Source organism: Sphaerodactylus townsendi, linkage group LG12 (genome assembly GCF_021028975.2).
Source record: "Sphaerodactylus townsendi isolate TG3544 linkage group LG12, MPM_Stown_v2.3, whole genome shotgun sequence".
Lineage (NCBI taxonomy): Eukaryota > Metazoa > Chordata > Lepidosauria > Squamata > Sphaerodactylidae > Sphaerodactylus > Sphaerodactylus townsendi.
The window spans coordinates 16,170,109-16,185,118 of NC_059436.1; the positions used below are offsets into that span (position 1 = coordinate 16,170,109).

The 15,010-nt window shown below is 43.2% G+C and overlaps 1 protein-coding gene across 3 annotated transcripts in view; it reads right to left on the reverse strand.

The window, feature by feature from the left end:
- The window catches only part of OPCML (opioid binding protein/cell adhesion molecule like), a 430,273-nt gene that overhangs the window by 12,227 nt on the left and 403,036 nt on the right, over positions 1–15,010 (reverse strand). For 2 of the 3 annotated variants that reach the window (XM_048513179.1, XM_048513176.1), the window contains exons 5-7: positions 13,044–13,164; positions 11,025–11,176; positions 8,631–8,657 (exon numbers count right to left, since the gene is read on the reverse strand). In XM_048513179.1, coding sequence (XP_048369136.1) covers positions 8,631–8,657; positions 11,025–11,176; positions 13,044–13,164 — 300 coding nt within the window. The remainder of the gene's footprint in view (positions 1–8,630; positions 8,658–11,024; positions 11,177–13,043; positions 13,165–15,010) is intronic. The other variant, XM_048513180.1, reaches the window with a different exon arrangement.

Below are 15,010 nucleotides of genomic sequence, written 5' to 3' on the forward strand. Positions count from 1 at the left end.
ACCCAGCAGGAATGTAGGAGTGCACAGATACACCTGATTCACCAGATAAGCCTCTGCCAATCAGGTGGAGGAATGGGGACTCAAAACAGGTTCTCCAGATTAGAATCCACCTGCTCTTAACCACTATACCACACTGGCTCTGAATGCCTCTTGCCTTGAAACTCCTGTGGGGTCACCATGAGTCAGCTGTGAAATGATAGCACTTGCCACAACACATGTACCTAATTACTACTTAACTCCTCCCATGCTGACACTCTACTATCTGTGACAGGGGAGGTTTGTTTTCAAAATCACTTAAGGCTCATGAGGTGCTCTGAAAACAAACAAACAAACAAACAAACAAACAAACAAACAAACAAACAAACAAACAAACAAACAAACAAACAAACAAACAAACAAACAAACAAACAAACAAACAAACAAACAAACAAACCCTCAGTTAAAAGTTGAGCAGGACAGCCAAGGAGCTAAACTTTGGAGAATTATCACACTGGTAACCAACCACCAGTTCTTGTTCAACAGTTTTCCCGTTCAGGAGACAAGGTAATCTCATTAATTAAATGGAAGTTCTCAGGTCTCAAATCTAAAAGCCTGTGCTCAAATATTCTTCAGGAGGAGGAGCTGGATCTCAACATACGGGTCACCCCCCAAACCACACTGGCTGTGGCTGTTATGGAATCTCTCACCATAGATATATTAATTATCGATCGAGTGTCTAAAACTGTACCAAATGCAGAACTGGTGCTGCGTTAAACTCTAAAAGCTTAGAGTTGATGGTATGAGAAAGACATACACTGAAGATATTTGCCTGGGAGATGGAGTTGTTTTCTAAATGTCACTGAACGGTCTTACTTTCTCCTAGCAACCCTGAAGCAAGCTCATCGGCACGATTTCCTTTCAATCTGTGAGATAAACAGCACTGGAAGTATTTAACCTGAGAAACATGTTTGACAGAGTCGCTTTATTCAGTTACTCCAGCATAAGTCCCTCGAAATCAATGGACTCCAATGACCACCATACAACATGGCACTGTAAGCCACAGTGATTCAGTGTGGGACTATGGATCAACACAGATTTAGTGCTGGTAGTTGTGTGCACATGACTCCCAATAACTTTTTTCTCTTATTCAAAAAATAATGTGGGGCCCCATTCAAATTGGGAGGAGAGTGATTAAGCCCCTCTTCTAGCTACCCTTCCCCAGACTCAAGGCGGTTTACAACATATCAAAATTTCAGGTTTAAAACAGACAACCATAAAATCATATATAATTTAAGCATAAAATCCAGACTAAATCAATAAAACCCTGATAACAATTAATACATTTCCTAATAACTATCGCATTTAAGGGCTGACTGTACAAGGAAACTTGTGTTCAAACAAGATGAACACACATCAGGAAAATCACCAAACGATTATGTTCCTGGATGTTAGTCTACAGTCTAGTCAACTTCTCAAAGTTTCCTACTGAGGCCCTTTCCACACAACCAAAATAACACATTTTGAAGCAGAAACGAAAATGTTTTCTCCATGGAGTTCCACAAAAAACATTCTGAAAACATTTTATTTGCAGCCTCAAAATCTATATACATAAAAAACCAACCATTCGTTTGTTGGTCTTGCCCTAACGCCGAAACAGTTGGACGGATCGCCCCCAAATTTTCACAGGACGTCCCTCCCTGTTGCGGGCAGGTAATTGGACCTTCAAATCGCCAAAAGTCCATACCCGAGCCAGGTAAAACGTCTTTTTCCTGGCGCACCAGGCCATGAAGCTGGCTCTGTTTAACTGTCACCCTTAGAATGCTCGTGCAGCATGTCTGTGGTCTGAGGGCTTGGAATGTTCATGCAGATGGGCAGAGATGAGCAGTTAAAACAGTAAATCGGTAATACTGTTAGGTAATACGAGTGGAAGTGAAACACATACACACTTTGCCGTGTGAGACGTCAGGTGGGGTTCCCCCCTACACACACATGCAGGTAACTTTCACTCTCTGTGCCTCACCCAATACTACCACACAACACACATACTCTCATCCACATCCAGCTCATCCTCACACACCTCACTCTGCCCTCCCTCACACCCAACCACCACTTACCCACTTCCTCACCCATATTTGCCACAGCTCTCTTTTACTAAAAGCAAGCTGGAGTTTGCCTTTTTCTTCTAAGAAAATCCGCTGGTTGGGGGTGAACCAACACTACTGGCTCCGCTTCTTTTGCACATGGCCCTTTAAAAACCCAGGGAGCTGGTCTAGATCTGAGCGCCTCACCACCCTGCCTCTGTTGCCTGACTGGGATAGCTTCCTTGCCCCAAGCCAGGACTGTGCGTGTCAACCAGCCTCATGGACAGCAGGATTCACACTCTGGACAGTTCCGTTGTGGAATGGAAAGGGTTACCTTATACTAAAAACCAAGACAGCACCATATAATAATGTGAACTGAAAAGAGAAAGAGGGATTCCACTTGACCACTCCAAAAGAAAAGAAGAAGAAGAAGAAGAAGAAGAAGAAGAAGAAGAAGAAGAAGTAGTAGTAGTAGTAGTAGTAGTAGTAGTAGTTTGGATTAATATCCCCCCTTTCTCTCCTGTAGGAGACTCAAAGGGGTTTACAACCTCCTTGCCCTTCACCCCTCAAAACAAACACCCCGTGAGATGGGTGGGGCTGAGAGAGCTCCGAAAAGCTGTGACTAGCCCAAGGTCACCCAGCTGGCGTGTGTGGGAGTGACAGGCTAATCTGAATTCCCCAGATAAGCCTCCACAACTCAAGCTGCAGATCTGGGAATCAAGCCCGGTTCCTCCAGATCAGAGTGCACCTGCTCTTAGCCACTACGCCACTGCTGTTCCCAAAAGGCTATGCTGGGGATCATTGGACCTGCATGGACATCTGTGTGGGTTGCGGACTGTGATGAGAAGGACAATTGCCACAGCAACCCGTGGCCAGGCCCTGCTAGTGTTTTATATGCATGTTCTTTTATAACAATTCTTTAGCACAAATGTTTTAAAACATTTTCAGGGCTGTCGCCACTTCTCTTGGTACCATTTTCTAACACCTGGCAGCACTCACTCTGTTCCTTCTCACCTGATTATTTCCATCATTTCTGTTGCTGTTGTTGTTTTTATTTATTTATTTCATATTTATATATCGACCTAGCCCCGCAAGGCTCAGGAAGGGCCACAATGATTAATAAATACAATTCATAAAACAGTTAAAATAAAGCCATACAAAAGTTAAAACAATAGTATAAAAGCCTAATAACACTATACCATACATTACAGAATTATACAGAAGCAGATGGCAACATAATCCCTTCCAACTCACCAAGTATACTCCTCCCTCCCCCCACCTGCCTGGAGACCGAAAGAAGATGACTACAATTTGGGAGAGGGTTAAAACTTTGAAGCTTCAATTACAGGAGCTACGGAGAATCACAGCACAAGGCACTGAAGGATCAAAACTTCCACAGATTCCAAAGATTCCCAGATAACTTTTTTAAAAACCAACCACCACCACCCCCCCACCCCCATACACAAAATGGCCCAGAATCATTTTGACGTGAATGAGTGTGGACAAATGGAGGGGATCAAAAACATTTTGCAAATGTTCTGCAAGCATTTTCAGGAGCTTGTGCAATATAGGCCTATAACAAAACAGGCGTTTATCCAAATCCTGAGAAACATTTAGAGTAATCTGGTCCTAAAATTCTGCAGATACGCTACTTTAGAAAAGAAAATCAGTATTCTTGAGCTATCAAATGTGGGTCTTTATTATTATTGTTCCTGGAACCCCATCAAAATGGAAAACAACTACCCATTTCATCTCCTATCTTAGTTAAAGAAATGCAACCAGAGAAAGAACGGCAAGGGCCAAAAGGGTATATTTGAAAAGGGGAGAAGGGAGAAGGGGGGGGGATCATTAGTGCATAATTATATATGGAGTGAAATTCTAGACACTCAACCATAATCTGAATTCTTTTTTTTGAAACAGAAGCAAGATATGAGCTTGCTAACCTCATTAATTTTAAGACAAAGGGATAACAACTATTGTAATGGCAAAAAATTAAAAATAATGGCAGGAGGGAATCTAATTAGCGCATGTGTTGCTGAACAAGTGGAGAGCTACAAACCCATTTCCTGCGATGAAAAACCAGCTTAGACAAATTGTTTCACTGCAAACAGAACTTTTATTTTGCTTAATTACAACAGAATGCAACATTGTCTTCACAAGCATCTACCCAGACAATCTTCGCAGAGCCATTCAAATGAGTATTGTTGTTCTGGGAAGGAGGGGGGAGGGAGGAATTGCAGAGGGTTTTTTTTAAAAAAAAATATTTTGGGTACTTAGGCATCCAGTGCAGTTTGGTCACATCCTGTGCCAGGATTGGAAGTATTTGTGAATTTCTATGGCGGTGGTGAGGAGAGAACTAATTTGAGTCTGCAGCAGAGACAGCATCAAGTTGCAAAGAAAAAAAAATAAAAACCCATCCCCCCCCCCTCTCTCACACACACACTCTCTCCCCGTGCTGACAATGCCAACTGCAGAACTGACTGTGTCAAAACTAGAGATAGTAGGACTAACAACCAGATGCCAACGATTCTGGGGAGGAGGGGAAAGACTCATCAGAAATGAAATGTGAAATGTCTGCATATTTTTCTAATAGGTTGACATTTTGCAGGTTGGGAGAAATGTAACAGAATCTAGCTGTGCTGCTGTCAGCCAAAAGAATGCAATGCCTGTGATTCTCTTCCCCTACCATAACGAAACTGGAGATGAGGGTTGGGGGTGTGGTTATCACATCTTTATTTAAAAAGGAATAATGGTCCCTCTTTTCTTTAAAAAATGCTAAAAATCATGGGCTGGAGCAAAAGGGTCATAGGCAAAGTCCATGGAATACTAACTCATTTAAGGTGCACAGGCTTTCTCCATTTTTTCTGGCTGAGGAGATACCAGGAGCAAAGGCAAGCAGGTTAGCCAAAGGCCAATTATGTGCTAGGTGTAAGGTGTGTGATCTGGCAAATGTCTGTTGTGGCAAGTTTTCTTGTATGGATCTATTTTCTGGAGCCCTGCTTTCACTTTCTATTCTCTCTGTGGCAAGCAAGACCACTTCCAGAACAACTTTTAATTGCTTCACTGCTGGAGTGGGCAGATTTGCCAGTTAGCACAGTTTTGCTTTCCCTGTGCTCATAGCCAGCCTTCCCACTCCTTTGCAATGCCGTCCACGCCTTCCCTCTCACCCCTGTTCCATATTGCCACCTCCTTCTTGCTTCCCTAAATGCTTGATATAATAACAACAGAGAGTTGATTTTTGCTAAAAACAGAACAAACAGGGGCTCTTTTTAGCTGTACCCCACCTCCCCTGTTCTACTTCCACCCTCCCTGATGATCACGAGGACTTTTTAAAACTTTATTTCTAACAAGCCTCTATTTTAAAACAAGCCTCTCTTTTCTCTTCTCCTGTGGTAGCAGCAGCAAGATAGAGAGTGAGTGTGTGTGTCTGAGTGTGGGTGGGTGGGAAGGGAAGGGAAGGAGAGGGGAGGGGAGGGAAGAGAATATCAGTTCTAGTCTTGGGACTACTGCATGTGATGAGATCTGTGCCTTTAAGGCTGTTGATGCGTGGAGTTAAGAGAACTGGGAGAAGCAGAGGTCCTGCAGAGTTCAGCAAACAAACTGCACAGCAGGCTGTGGGCTGTCTCCTCATATGTAAGCAGAGAAATGAAAGGAGACCCCAATACAAGCCCACTGCACAGTTCAGAACCCTGAGGTAAGCAGCCAAAGACTGCTGCAGTATTTAGAGAAACTCCTTTTGAGGCATAGAAAAGCCTGAAAATGAAAGTTAAAATTGGCTGCAAACATAGTGCTAAAAGAACCTTTTAAGACACCTTCCCTAATTAAAAAAAACACTTAAAAGTTAAAAAAGAAATCCTCAGTCAAATTCCTTTATTAGATATTCCTTCATGTTTCTCCATTATAAGCCCCTTTAGACAACCAGCCATACTGAGCAATAACCAGTCATGCCATTGGAAAACTGTTCAGTAGGCAATCTTTGTGAGAATTTAGCACTAGCCAATGTTTATTCCAGAATATTTTTTTGCGATCTGGAACCCACTTTTCTAAAGAATCCACAAAGGCTTAGCTGGAGTTTGAACAAAAAATAGTCTTTAAGATGCTACAAAATTCTTGTTTGTGTTCACTGCAATTGCTTAATGCATTTGTTTATTGTCTTTATGCGAATGTCTTCTCCAGCTGTGGGATCAACATCCTTCCCACCAAGGATTGTTTGACATTTTTGGCCAGTCCTAAAAAGCCTACACACATTTTCATCATGCAACAGGTTGTTTTCATGGGTGGTGTGTGCTGCATGAGCATCAATTAACATGGGAGCTGGAGGCTCCCAGAAAAACAACATGGAGGAGCAAATGCACCGTGTCTAAGAGGGGTGGTCACTGTATGTATGCAAGAAAGAGCATTGATTTGTGTGGGTATGTCAGGTACACCAACTTTGCATGCTTTATGTATATATATAAATATAGAGAGAGAGAGAGAGGGAAAGGGAAAAAGAGAGAGAGCGAGTGTGTGTGTTTGTAGCTTTCTACTCAGAACGAGCACACAAAGACCAGTATAAAAACCCTTAACTGTTCATTTGATCCTAATGCTCCTGACCTGTTCTAATTAGTGTTCTTAATGCGTATTTTAAGAGCACACATTAAAACAGGCCAGAAGTACTAGAAACGAATTAACCATAAAAAGCCTCAGAGTTTAAAGGGGAGGAGGTGAGGTCTTAGAAGAAAACAGAATTGCCACCGCACAAAAGTCTCTGGGGAAATTATTCATCAACCAGGGGCTCAAAATAAAACAGACTTCATCTCCGGTTCACCTCCCTTCCTGCTAACCTGAAACAGTCGGAACTCATAGATGCAGCTGCTTCTTATTCAGTAGAAGCAAGCCCATCGGTGATAGTTTGAGATTCATTCCTGCCTGTGGATACTGGGATCTTGAGACAGAGTACATCGTGTTCAGTGTCCCCCTTTGCTCAGACATCTCTCATTTGAGCTGAGTTTGTTGTTTTTAATCACACTTAAATGTGTGTATTTATCACTGAATACTGTTTTGCACTGTCGGTCCCCAGGGATAAGACATGTTAAAAATTCAAATAGATAAACAAGGGACCCGCATTATCTTAAACGCTGCTATCCACTATCCCTTTCCCCATTCCTGCTGTTTGCACATTGTCTTTACATTCCTCAGTCACAACTGCTAGATTCTCCAACATCTTTTAACTTCATAACCAGGAAAATAAAACAATGAAACACACATCCTGACCCTCTTTGTGCTCCCCGTTAGGAATAAGTGTCTGTCCTCTGTTCAATCTCCTTTTAGACCTGTGCACATTTTTTTCAACTTATATTGAATATTCTGCTTTTGGTCATGGTTTTGTATACTGTTCATTTCTTCTGTGTGATTTTAATATACAGCACACATTGTTAGGAACTTGTGTGCACCATGTATAATACCAAATGGTGAAAAACGGTGCATTTTACAGGAAAAACCCAGAGAGGAAACAAAAAATGGCACAAAGAAGACAATCACATGTTTGATGTGTAGAGAGGATTTTCCAGATCGAAATGGCAGAGGTGGGAAATTTGAAAATTATGGCTACTGCCCATCCCCAATTGGAAGATAGTAAGCCCCACATTTAATAACATATCAGTTTATACGAGCTGAGCTGTCAAGACTTGTGGGAGGAATTCTGGGAACTGTAGTTCGGTGCTCTGTGCAGATGATTCTCTGGCAATGATCCCTAACCACCCCTCCCATCTAAGTTTCTTGGGACTGACATTAAATCTATGTTAAGTCTGAGCATATAGATATTTGCTAAGGATATTCCCAGTGCAGATTAACAGCACAATCCAGAGAAGAGTTACTCCTGTCTAAGCCCATTGAAATGCATGGGCTTAGATTGGAATAACTCTCCTTAGGACTGCGCTGCATGTCTTTGCTCTTTAATATTGCTCACCTCTCAGGTTTTGAAGGTTCTTGCACAAAACACACAACTCAAGAGCCAACGGCAGCCTTAAAGAAACCCTTTTGCTTATAATGTGAGCAGAAAAGAGATACTCGGGCATGTCACCTATCAAGTCAACTTTGTGATGCTTTAAATGCTTTGAAGCACAGCCCTCATGCGAATTAGTCACAGAAGACGTGGAGATCTCCAAGTCATTTCTTGCATGACACGAAACTCGTCAGAAGGTGTGCGCTACTCTAGAGAGATTTGTGTTCTCTTTTTCTTCCTCCCCTAGCAGGTCAACGGATCATATCCCAGGCAGAGTATTGTGTGCCCAGCTTTGTGCCTTAAGAAGGCTTATACATCTGTTTTCATTTCTCTTTTTTGGGGTCAAAACGCGAACGTTTGTTATCTCCCCCTCACTGTGCCGACCGCCTGCCCTTGCTGCTTTTCAGATTATAGATTAAAACAAGAGTTTGTTCCACTTGATCTCATGCACAGTTTGAAGTCATTTGTTTTAACGCTTGTCCTAGCTTGTCCTAGTGGGCAATTGAGGGACCCGGCCCTTTCTCTCTCGACGCTGCGGCAACTGGCCTAATGCAAGCAAATTAAGGAAGCAGCCATGCTGTACCAACCTGCCAATGTTGGAGGATCACTTATTTCTAAAACGGAAGACAATGGACACGGGGGAGGGAGGAGCAGGAGAGAAAACAGGACAAGGAGAAAAAAGAATGTAGTTCATATTTCCAGACAGTTGAATGGATGGACGGATGGATGGATTATTAGAAAGACAAGCCATTTCATTTAAACAATGAAAGTAAACAATGAAAGTCAGGACTTGGCATGATAACATACAACACAGTGGTGGGAAGTGTATGATACCCATCTTTAAAAAAAATGAAAGCATTTGCAGGAGTAGAGCTTGCATTTGCTGTAATTGTACCGCTCTGTGCTTGTCAAGGGGACAGCGGATACACAGCCTTAATTCCGTGTCCTGAAAACACAAGCAAGAGCTGCCATTCAGGCTAGACTGAGTGTCCTTCAAGATACCCCCACCCCAAAGCTATTTTTAGTTGTGACCGGAGTTTCATAGCACCTGGTGCTATATAGGGTGTTCTATATGTTGAACTGTATTCCTTTAATCATGGAACAGATTGGTCATTTAACTTACAGGGAAATCTCCCAGTAGGTCACTGCCCAGGAGCAAGCACAATGAAACTCTGGCAACTTCATGGGCCATTTGATTCAGACCTTTCATCAGCGTGGTGTCTTTTCCTACTTTGCTGCTAGGCTTCAGGTGGAAGCAGTGGGTGAGGTCCTGGCACTGCTGGACTGACCGCAGTGATACTGGTTTGTTGCACTTCAGGGGGCACTCAGCTTGACTCCTGCCAGTCATACTCTTACAGCCCAATCCCAAGAGGGGTTATGGTGGTAAAGTGGCATCGGAAGACAGCACCATGGCAGTTTACCTCCACCACTCCACAAGTTTTGGGTGGTACAGGAAGGGAAAAAAACAGAAAACCCCCAGGCCACTTGAAAAATCCCATAGGGAAGTGACTTATGCCACATTTTTGGGTGGCATGTCAGCTGCCAGCATAGGGCCATTTCTGGGCTGAAAGTCCATTCTCGGGAACACCGGCACAGCTTCCAGCGATATAGGAATGATGGCATGGAACACCAATTCCTCGTTTCTGCAGTGTGGTGTCCTGCCGCCTGGGTAAGTCTTTCTGTGTCAGCGTCTGTGCCACTTTGCACAGCTCTGGTGGCACCGGCACCAGCGCAACCCTTCCACCACTTCTAATGCGGCTTCAGACCGCCCTTCTTTTGGATTGCACAGTTAAACCAGAGCAGGCTTTTGCCACGAGCTTCTTATCTAATTTTGTTACCCTTCACACATGTTGCTTTTTGTCAACGCTCCAAAAGATGGGCACACTCAGTGTCTTTTGGGGGGAGGGAGTGGCTTCTGTTGTACGAAACAAACAACATGCAACCTTCAAGATAAATGAGCGAGGGAGGGGATGTCCCTAAATCTTTCTGCAGAGCAGATGAAAGAGTCAGTGCTTGAGTGTTACACTGGGAAATGTGGCAAAATCTGTGCAACTCACAGATGCTTCCTTTTGGAGCTGCACTGACAGGATTGAAACTTTTGAAAAAAGAAGATTTGCATGGATGGGAATCATAATTAAATGGACATAAACCTTTTCTTAAAGTGTTGGAGCAAGGAATGGGAAACAGTGATTAACTGATTTATAGAGAAGGGCATTTCTGTTACAGGATCTACGTCTGCGCAAAACATATGCTGCCAGTGTGTCAATATGGTGGCATATTTTTTTAAAAGGTACATTTACTAATCATATAACAAATGTGCATTGTGGCAAATGACAGTATTTTAATAATACTGTGATATGTTAAAAAGTACTCTGTCTTTACAACCAGCACCCAGTACAAAAAAAAATATTATTTATAGAAGGAGAGTGTCACCGTGTCAACACCGTTTCAACACTGTTTTAAAGCAGCAAAGCTATCCAAGGTGGTGGCAACCTCTCTCATTTACAAAACACGTTCACAATAAAATTGCCTCTAAAATTTGCAGCTGATCTGCTATTTCTAACAACGTGAAAACTGGAAATAGCAACTATTCCAGTCTCTGCAAATGAAAAGCCTCCAGCCAATCATTACAGTTTACTGTCCCAATTTTGCTCTGTCTTTGAGATCGCCGATTTGATGAAATCCGTTTGTACTAGGGGAATAACAATTAGGCCCTCTGCATCACTGAGCTGTACAATATACAGTGCCATCTGAAGGGTACAATATACCCTTCTATGCTCATTGAATTCAATAGATTTAGAACATTGCTTAGTTGGCACTGCCATTAGGCAATATCAGTCAGAGGCTGGCTCTCACCATACAGAGACATATTTCTCACTCTGAAATTCCAGATCCCAAGGATCCAATGTTCTCCCCACCTTCATCTGCACCAGTAAATGTACATCACGTGCAAGCCCTGTGGGTGTGGACTGTATACCTACCATACAGTATTATACTGGCATTGGTGTTCCCCAGCTTATTGATGGCCACACAGGTGTAGTTGCCGTAATCCTTCTCCGAGACGTTGAAGAAGGTTAACGTGGACATCCGACCTTTGTTCTCAATTTTCACACCATCCAGTCCATTGGCTAATCTGGGAGGAGGGCAAATGGAGCTTGGATTAATCCACATAGTCCAGTGGTGGGGTTAATTTATATCCAGACCTTCTGGAAGAAGATCTGCAGCTCAGTATTCACTTAAACTCCTGGCATCTCAGCAATTCTGGGAAAGACGTCTGTCTGAAGGCCAGCGTAAATGTTACGGCAAATACAAGGAGCCTGCCAGAAACAAAGCAACTGCATGTCTATCTTTCCCCCCTGTAACATTTGATAGAAAATTTCAGAGGTTAGCTGTATTGAAATGCAAAAGAAGAGCTACATAGAATCCAAGAGACCAACAAGATTTTTCAGGGTGTAAACTTACAAAAGTCAAAGTTCCCATTGTTAGATAGCTATGTTTGTATTTTTCAAATACCTGTATCTTTTAGATACCTGTTGTATCTAATGAATTCGGGTATCTGATGAAGTGTGTATTGATTGAAGGCTTATATCCTGAGTATCCTGTTGGTCTCTTGGATTCTCATGAACATGAGTCTAGCCCACCTGATAGAAAGCATCTCATGACATGGCATAGAACATTTCATTCCCTCTGCCACCAGCAGCCAACAATGTCAATGCCATAGAATGACAATACAAGATACATTTTGACTAGATATTCCAGAAGCAAGAAAAGGAAGTAGATGGCCATTTTTTTAAAAATCCGAAGCGTTAACTTTGTAGCTATACAGACACATATAAGATAATCTCAGCTGATCGGAAGATGGGTCTGCCGCCCATTGAAAAGCAACGGGTTGACCTGGCCTCCGCAGACTAACAATTTTTTTTCTTACCACACAGAAAAACTAGTATTTGGTCATTGACTGTACGTAAAGACTTCAGAGAAAAACTTAGTTGGTCCACAGAGGGCAGGTCAACCCAATGCTTTTCATTAGGTGGCAGATCCATCTTCTGAGCTTCTCGAATTTGTGTCTGCGTAGCTATAGAAATAGTTCATTGAACTGTTTTTTTTTTAACAAATAGGGGAATTACATATTGCTGTAATCAGCAGGACCAGATGAGTGCAACTATACACTTATGGGGCTGAAAGGGCACCCAGGATCAGAGCCTGCACAGCGAAAATCCTGAGGCTACCTTCAGCAAATGGCAGCAGGGAGAATACCTTTGGCTGCACACAAAATGTCAGGTGTAAGCTGAGGGTGAAACTGACCAGAGAGCAAAATGGTTGGGTGGGAAACAGCCTCTTTTCCCCTCTGATGCTTCGGCTGTCTGGAAAGCACAACTGAAGGCGCCTCTTTTTAAGACATCCCCTGGATGCCTTTCTGTGCTGTGTGGAATGGCCCCTAATGTCTCCTTTGGCGTGAGACCTTGGGTAGCTGCTGCCAGTCCTACCAGAGTGTACTGCGATAGACAGATCCTAGTTTGATTTAGTAGAAGGCAGTTTTGTATGAAGAAAATGGAACAAGCTGCAGTGTATTAAAATGTCCATTGCCTTGCTAGAGTGGCTGCAGTTGACTAATACTATACATACTAATGTGGCAGAGGAAGAGGAATGGAGCAGAAAGAATGCCTCTCATATTTATTAATTTATTTGTAATAGGAGCGGCTTAACTTCTAGATCAAAAGCCTTAATGCCTGTGTGAAATTAGTATCCTTTAATGTGGAAGTCCAGATATTTGTGGGGAGGGGGGTTACTAGTTGAATGAAAGGCATAGCCCTTATTACATCTCTCATGCACAACAGGGCTGAGCCTGGAAACTAAGTTAATTTGTGGGACTGAAACTTTGCCCAATTTCAGCTCTGCTGGTATGACACATGGCTACTCTTGCCATGGCCCTTCTGGCCAATAACATAAACCTGCCATTCTTGGGCAATTCCAGCAGCTTTGAAGGTTTGCTAAGATACCTGGTTTCTTCTTTGAACCACTGAAATTCTGCTACGGGGACAGCAGAGGCTTCGCAGCGCAGGATCCCCTTCTGGCCAACTGAGGCTCCTGTGTTCTTGGGGTTGGAGATGGATGGGGGGTCTGCAGAGGAAAGGAGAATTATTCTGACATCTTGCAGAAACATGACGGACAGTCTGCAAAATCTTCACTAAAAGTTGAGATGGTAGATCTGGCCACTGACTGATCTGAATGAGGCTGGGTGGAAAGAGATGGATTCAAGAGTAGTGAAGCAAAACAACATTAAGTTTATGGGATTGCAAACTCAGAGCCATTCTCGGGCCCCTTCCACACAGCACATGTACAGCGGGTTGCAGTCGGGATACAGTAACCCAATTTCCTGTTTTTGCATTCACATGCCTCTGTGCCATGCCTTTTTTAAAAAAAAAAAAAATCTCCCACTGATGTGTAGCTATGCAGGCATGCACCAGTGACCCCCAAAGCCATGCTGTCTCACAATAGGGCCCTTTGCACCTGCGTGGCTACGCAGATGTCAGCCAGGAATTTTTTTTAAAAAGAAAGTGCAGCCACATAAAGCGCCTCCTGCCTGCCCGTTTGCTTGCAAACAACTGCAACCTGGGATATTTAAAAAGACTCGCAGATAGTTTAGGAGAATTAACACGGGGAAGACTTGCTGTAGGGATCCGTGCAAAGTCCCCCCCCCCCCCAAACGGGTTTTATACCATCGTTAACCTGTGTTTATTGGCCCATGTGGAAGGGGCCTCAGTCATTACATTTGATTGCATGTACAGGTCAACTATTCTACATGATGTATACAATTATCATTTTTTTTCTTAAAGGGTCAATGGAATTACATCCCTGCTTTGGAGCATTTACACCACACCCTAGATTTATCTGCTGTCAGGCACCCATGCACACAGGCAGAAAATCAATGTTGCCCCTTTCAGAAGACATGATGATTGGACGTAACAGGAAGAGGGCATATGGTGCAGTCATTCCATACTGTGGTTTTGGTTTCCCATTTTCTTCACAGTAGCCCCGGCACGTCAACAGGTAGAGAACCAGTATCTTCAGCTTTTTCCCTTAAGGATCAATAATAGTTCTTTCAGAATGTCCTGGTAATCTGCAAAGCCTGGAGAACAACAGCCTCTCTCCTCGCATTTTTGCATTGCACTTAATAAATAATGGCATCTGTATTAGCTTCAGGATATTTGGAACAACTCCTGTAAGCTGATATTAAGCGAGATGCCAAATGAAGAGACTTGAGTTTCCAGACACACTTTACTTTCACAGTTATTGTGATATTTATTCTCAGTTTGTCTCTCCCCTGTGTTTGTGTGTAAGAAATACTGTGGTATCTGCCATAGAAAGAAGTTACGTTTTGCTTTGGGTTTTTTTTAAATAATTCACACGGATTGTATCTTGCCTATTGTAACTGATTGTTTTGCCTCTTATGAACAATGGACTCTAATAGGTTGAACCAGGTTTGTTTGCCTGCCCCTTCACGGGAAGCCTGCTGGGTGACCTTGGGCTAGTCACAGTTCTCTCAGAACTCTCTCAGGCCCACTTTACACGGGCCACTTCAGAAACTGCACACCAGCATATATGGTGCCGGTATAGGCCTGGGACCGTATGCATGCTCCCAAGCAAGTGGCCCAAGAGCGGCTGTGGCCAGCGGAGGCACCTCCACATGGCACCATTTTGTTTTCCCAAACATACCTTCGGAGAGAAGGTAAGTTTGATAAAAACAGGAGGCACCTAAAGGCAGCACCTTCAACCTGGTGCCGTTTGCATGGTGCCGGCAGGGAAACGCCGTTTCCCAAAAGCCTCACTCATTAAGCGGGGCTAGAAAACAGCGTTTCCCCACTGGTTGCTGGGGAAGCACAGTGCTGCCTCGTTGCAGAGGCAGCAGCCATGCGAACAGCACTCCTGGAATGGTGTTTTTACCATTCCAGAGATGCTGTTTTTG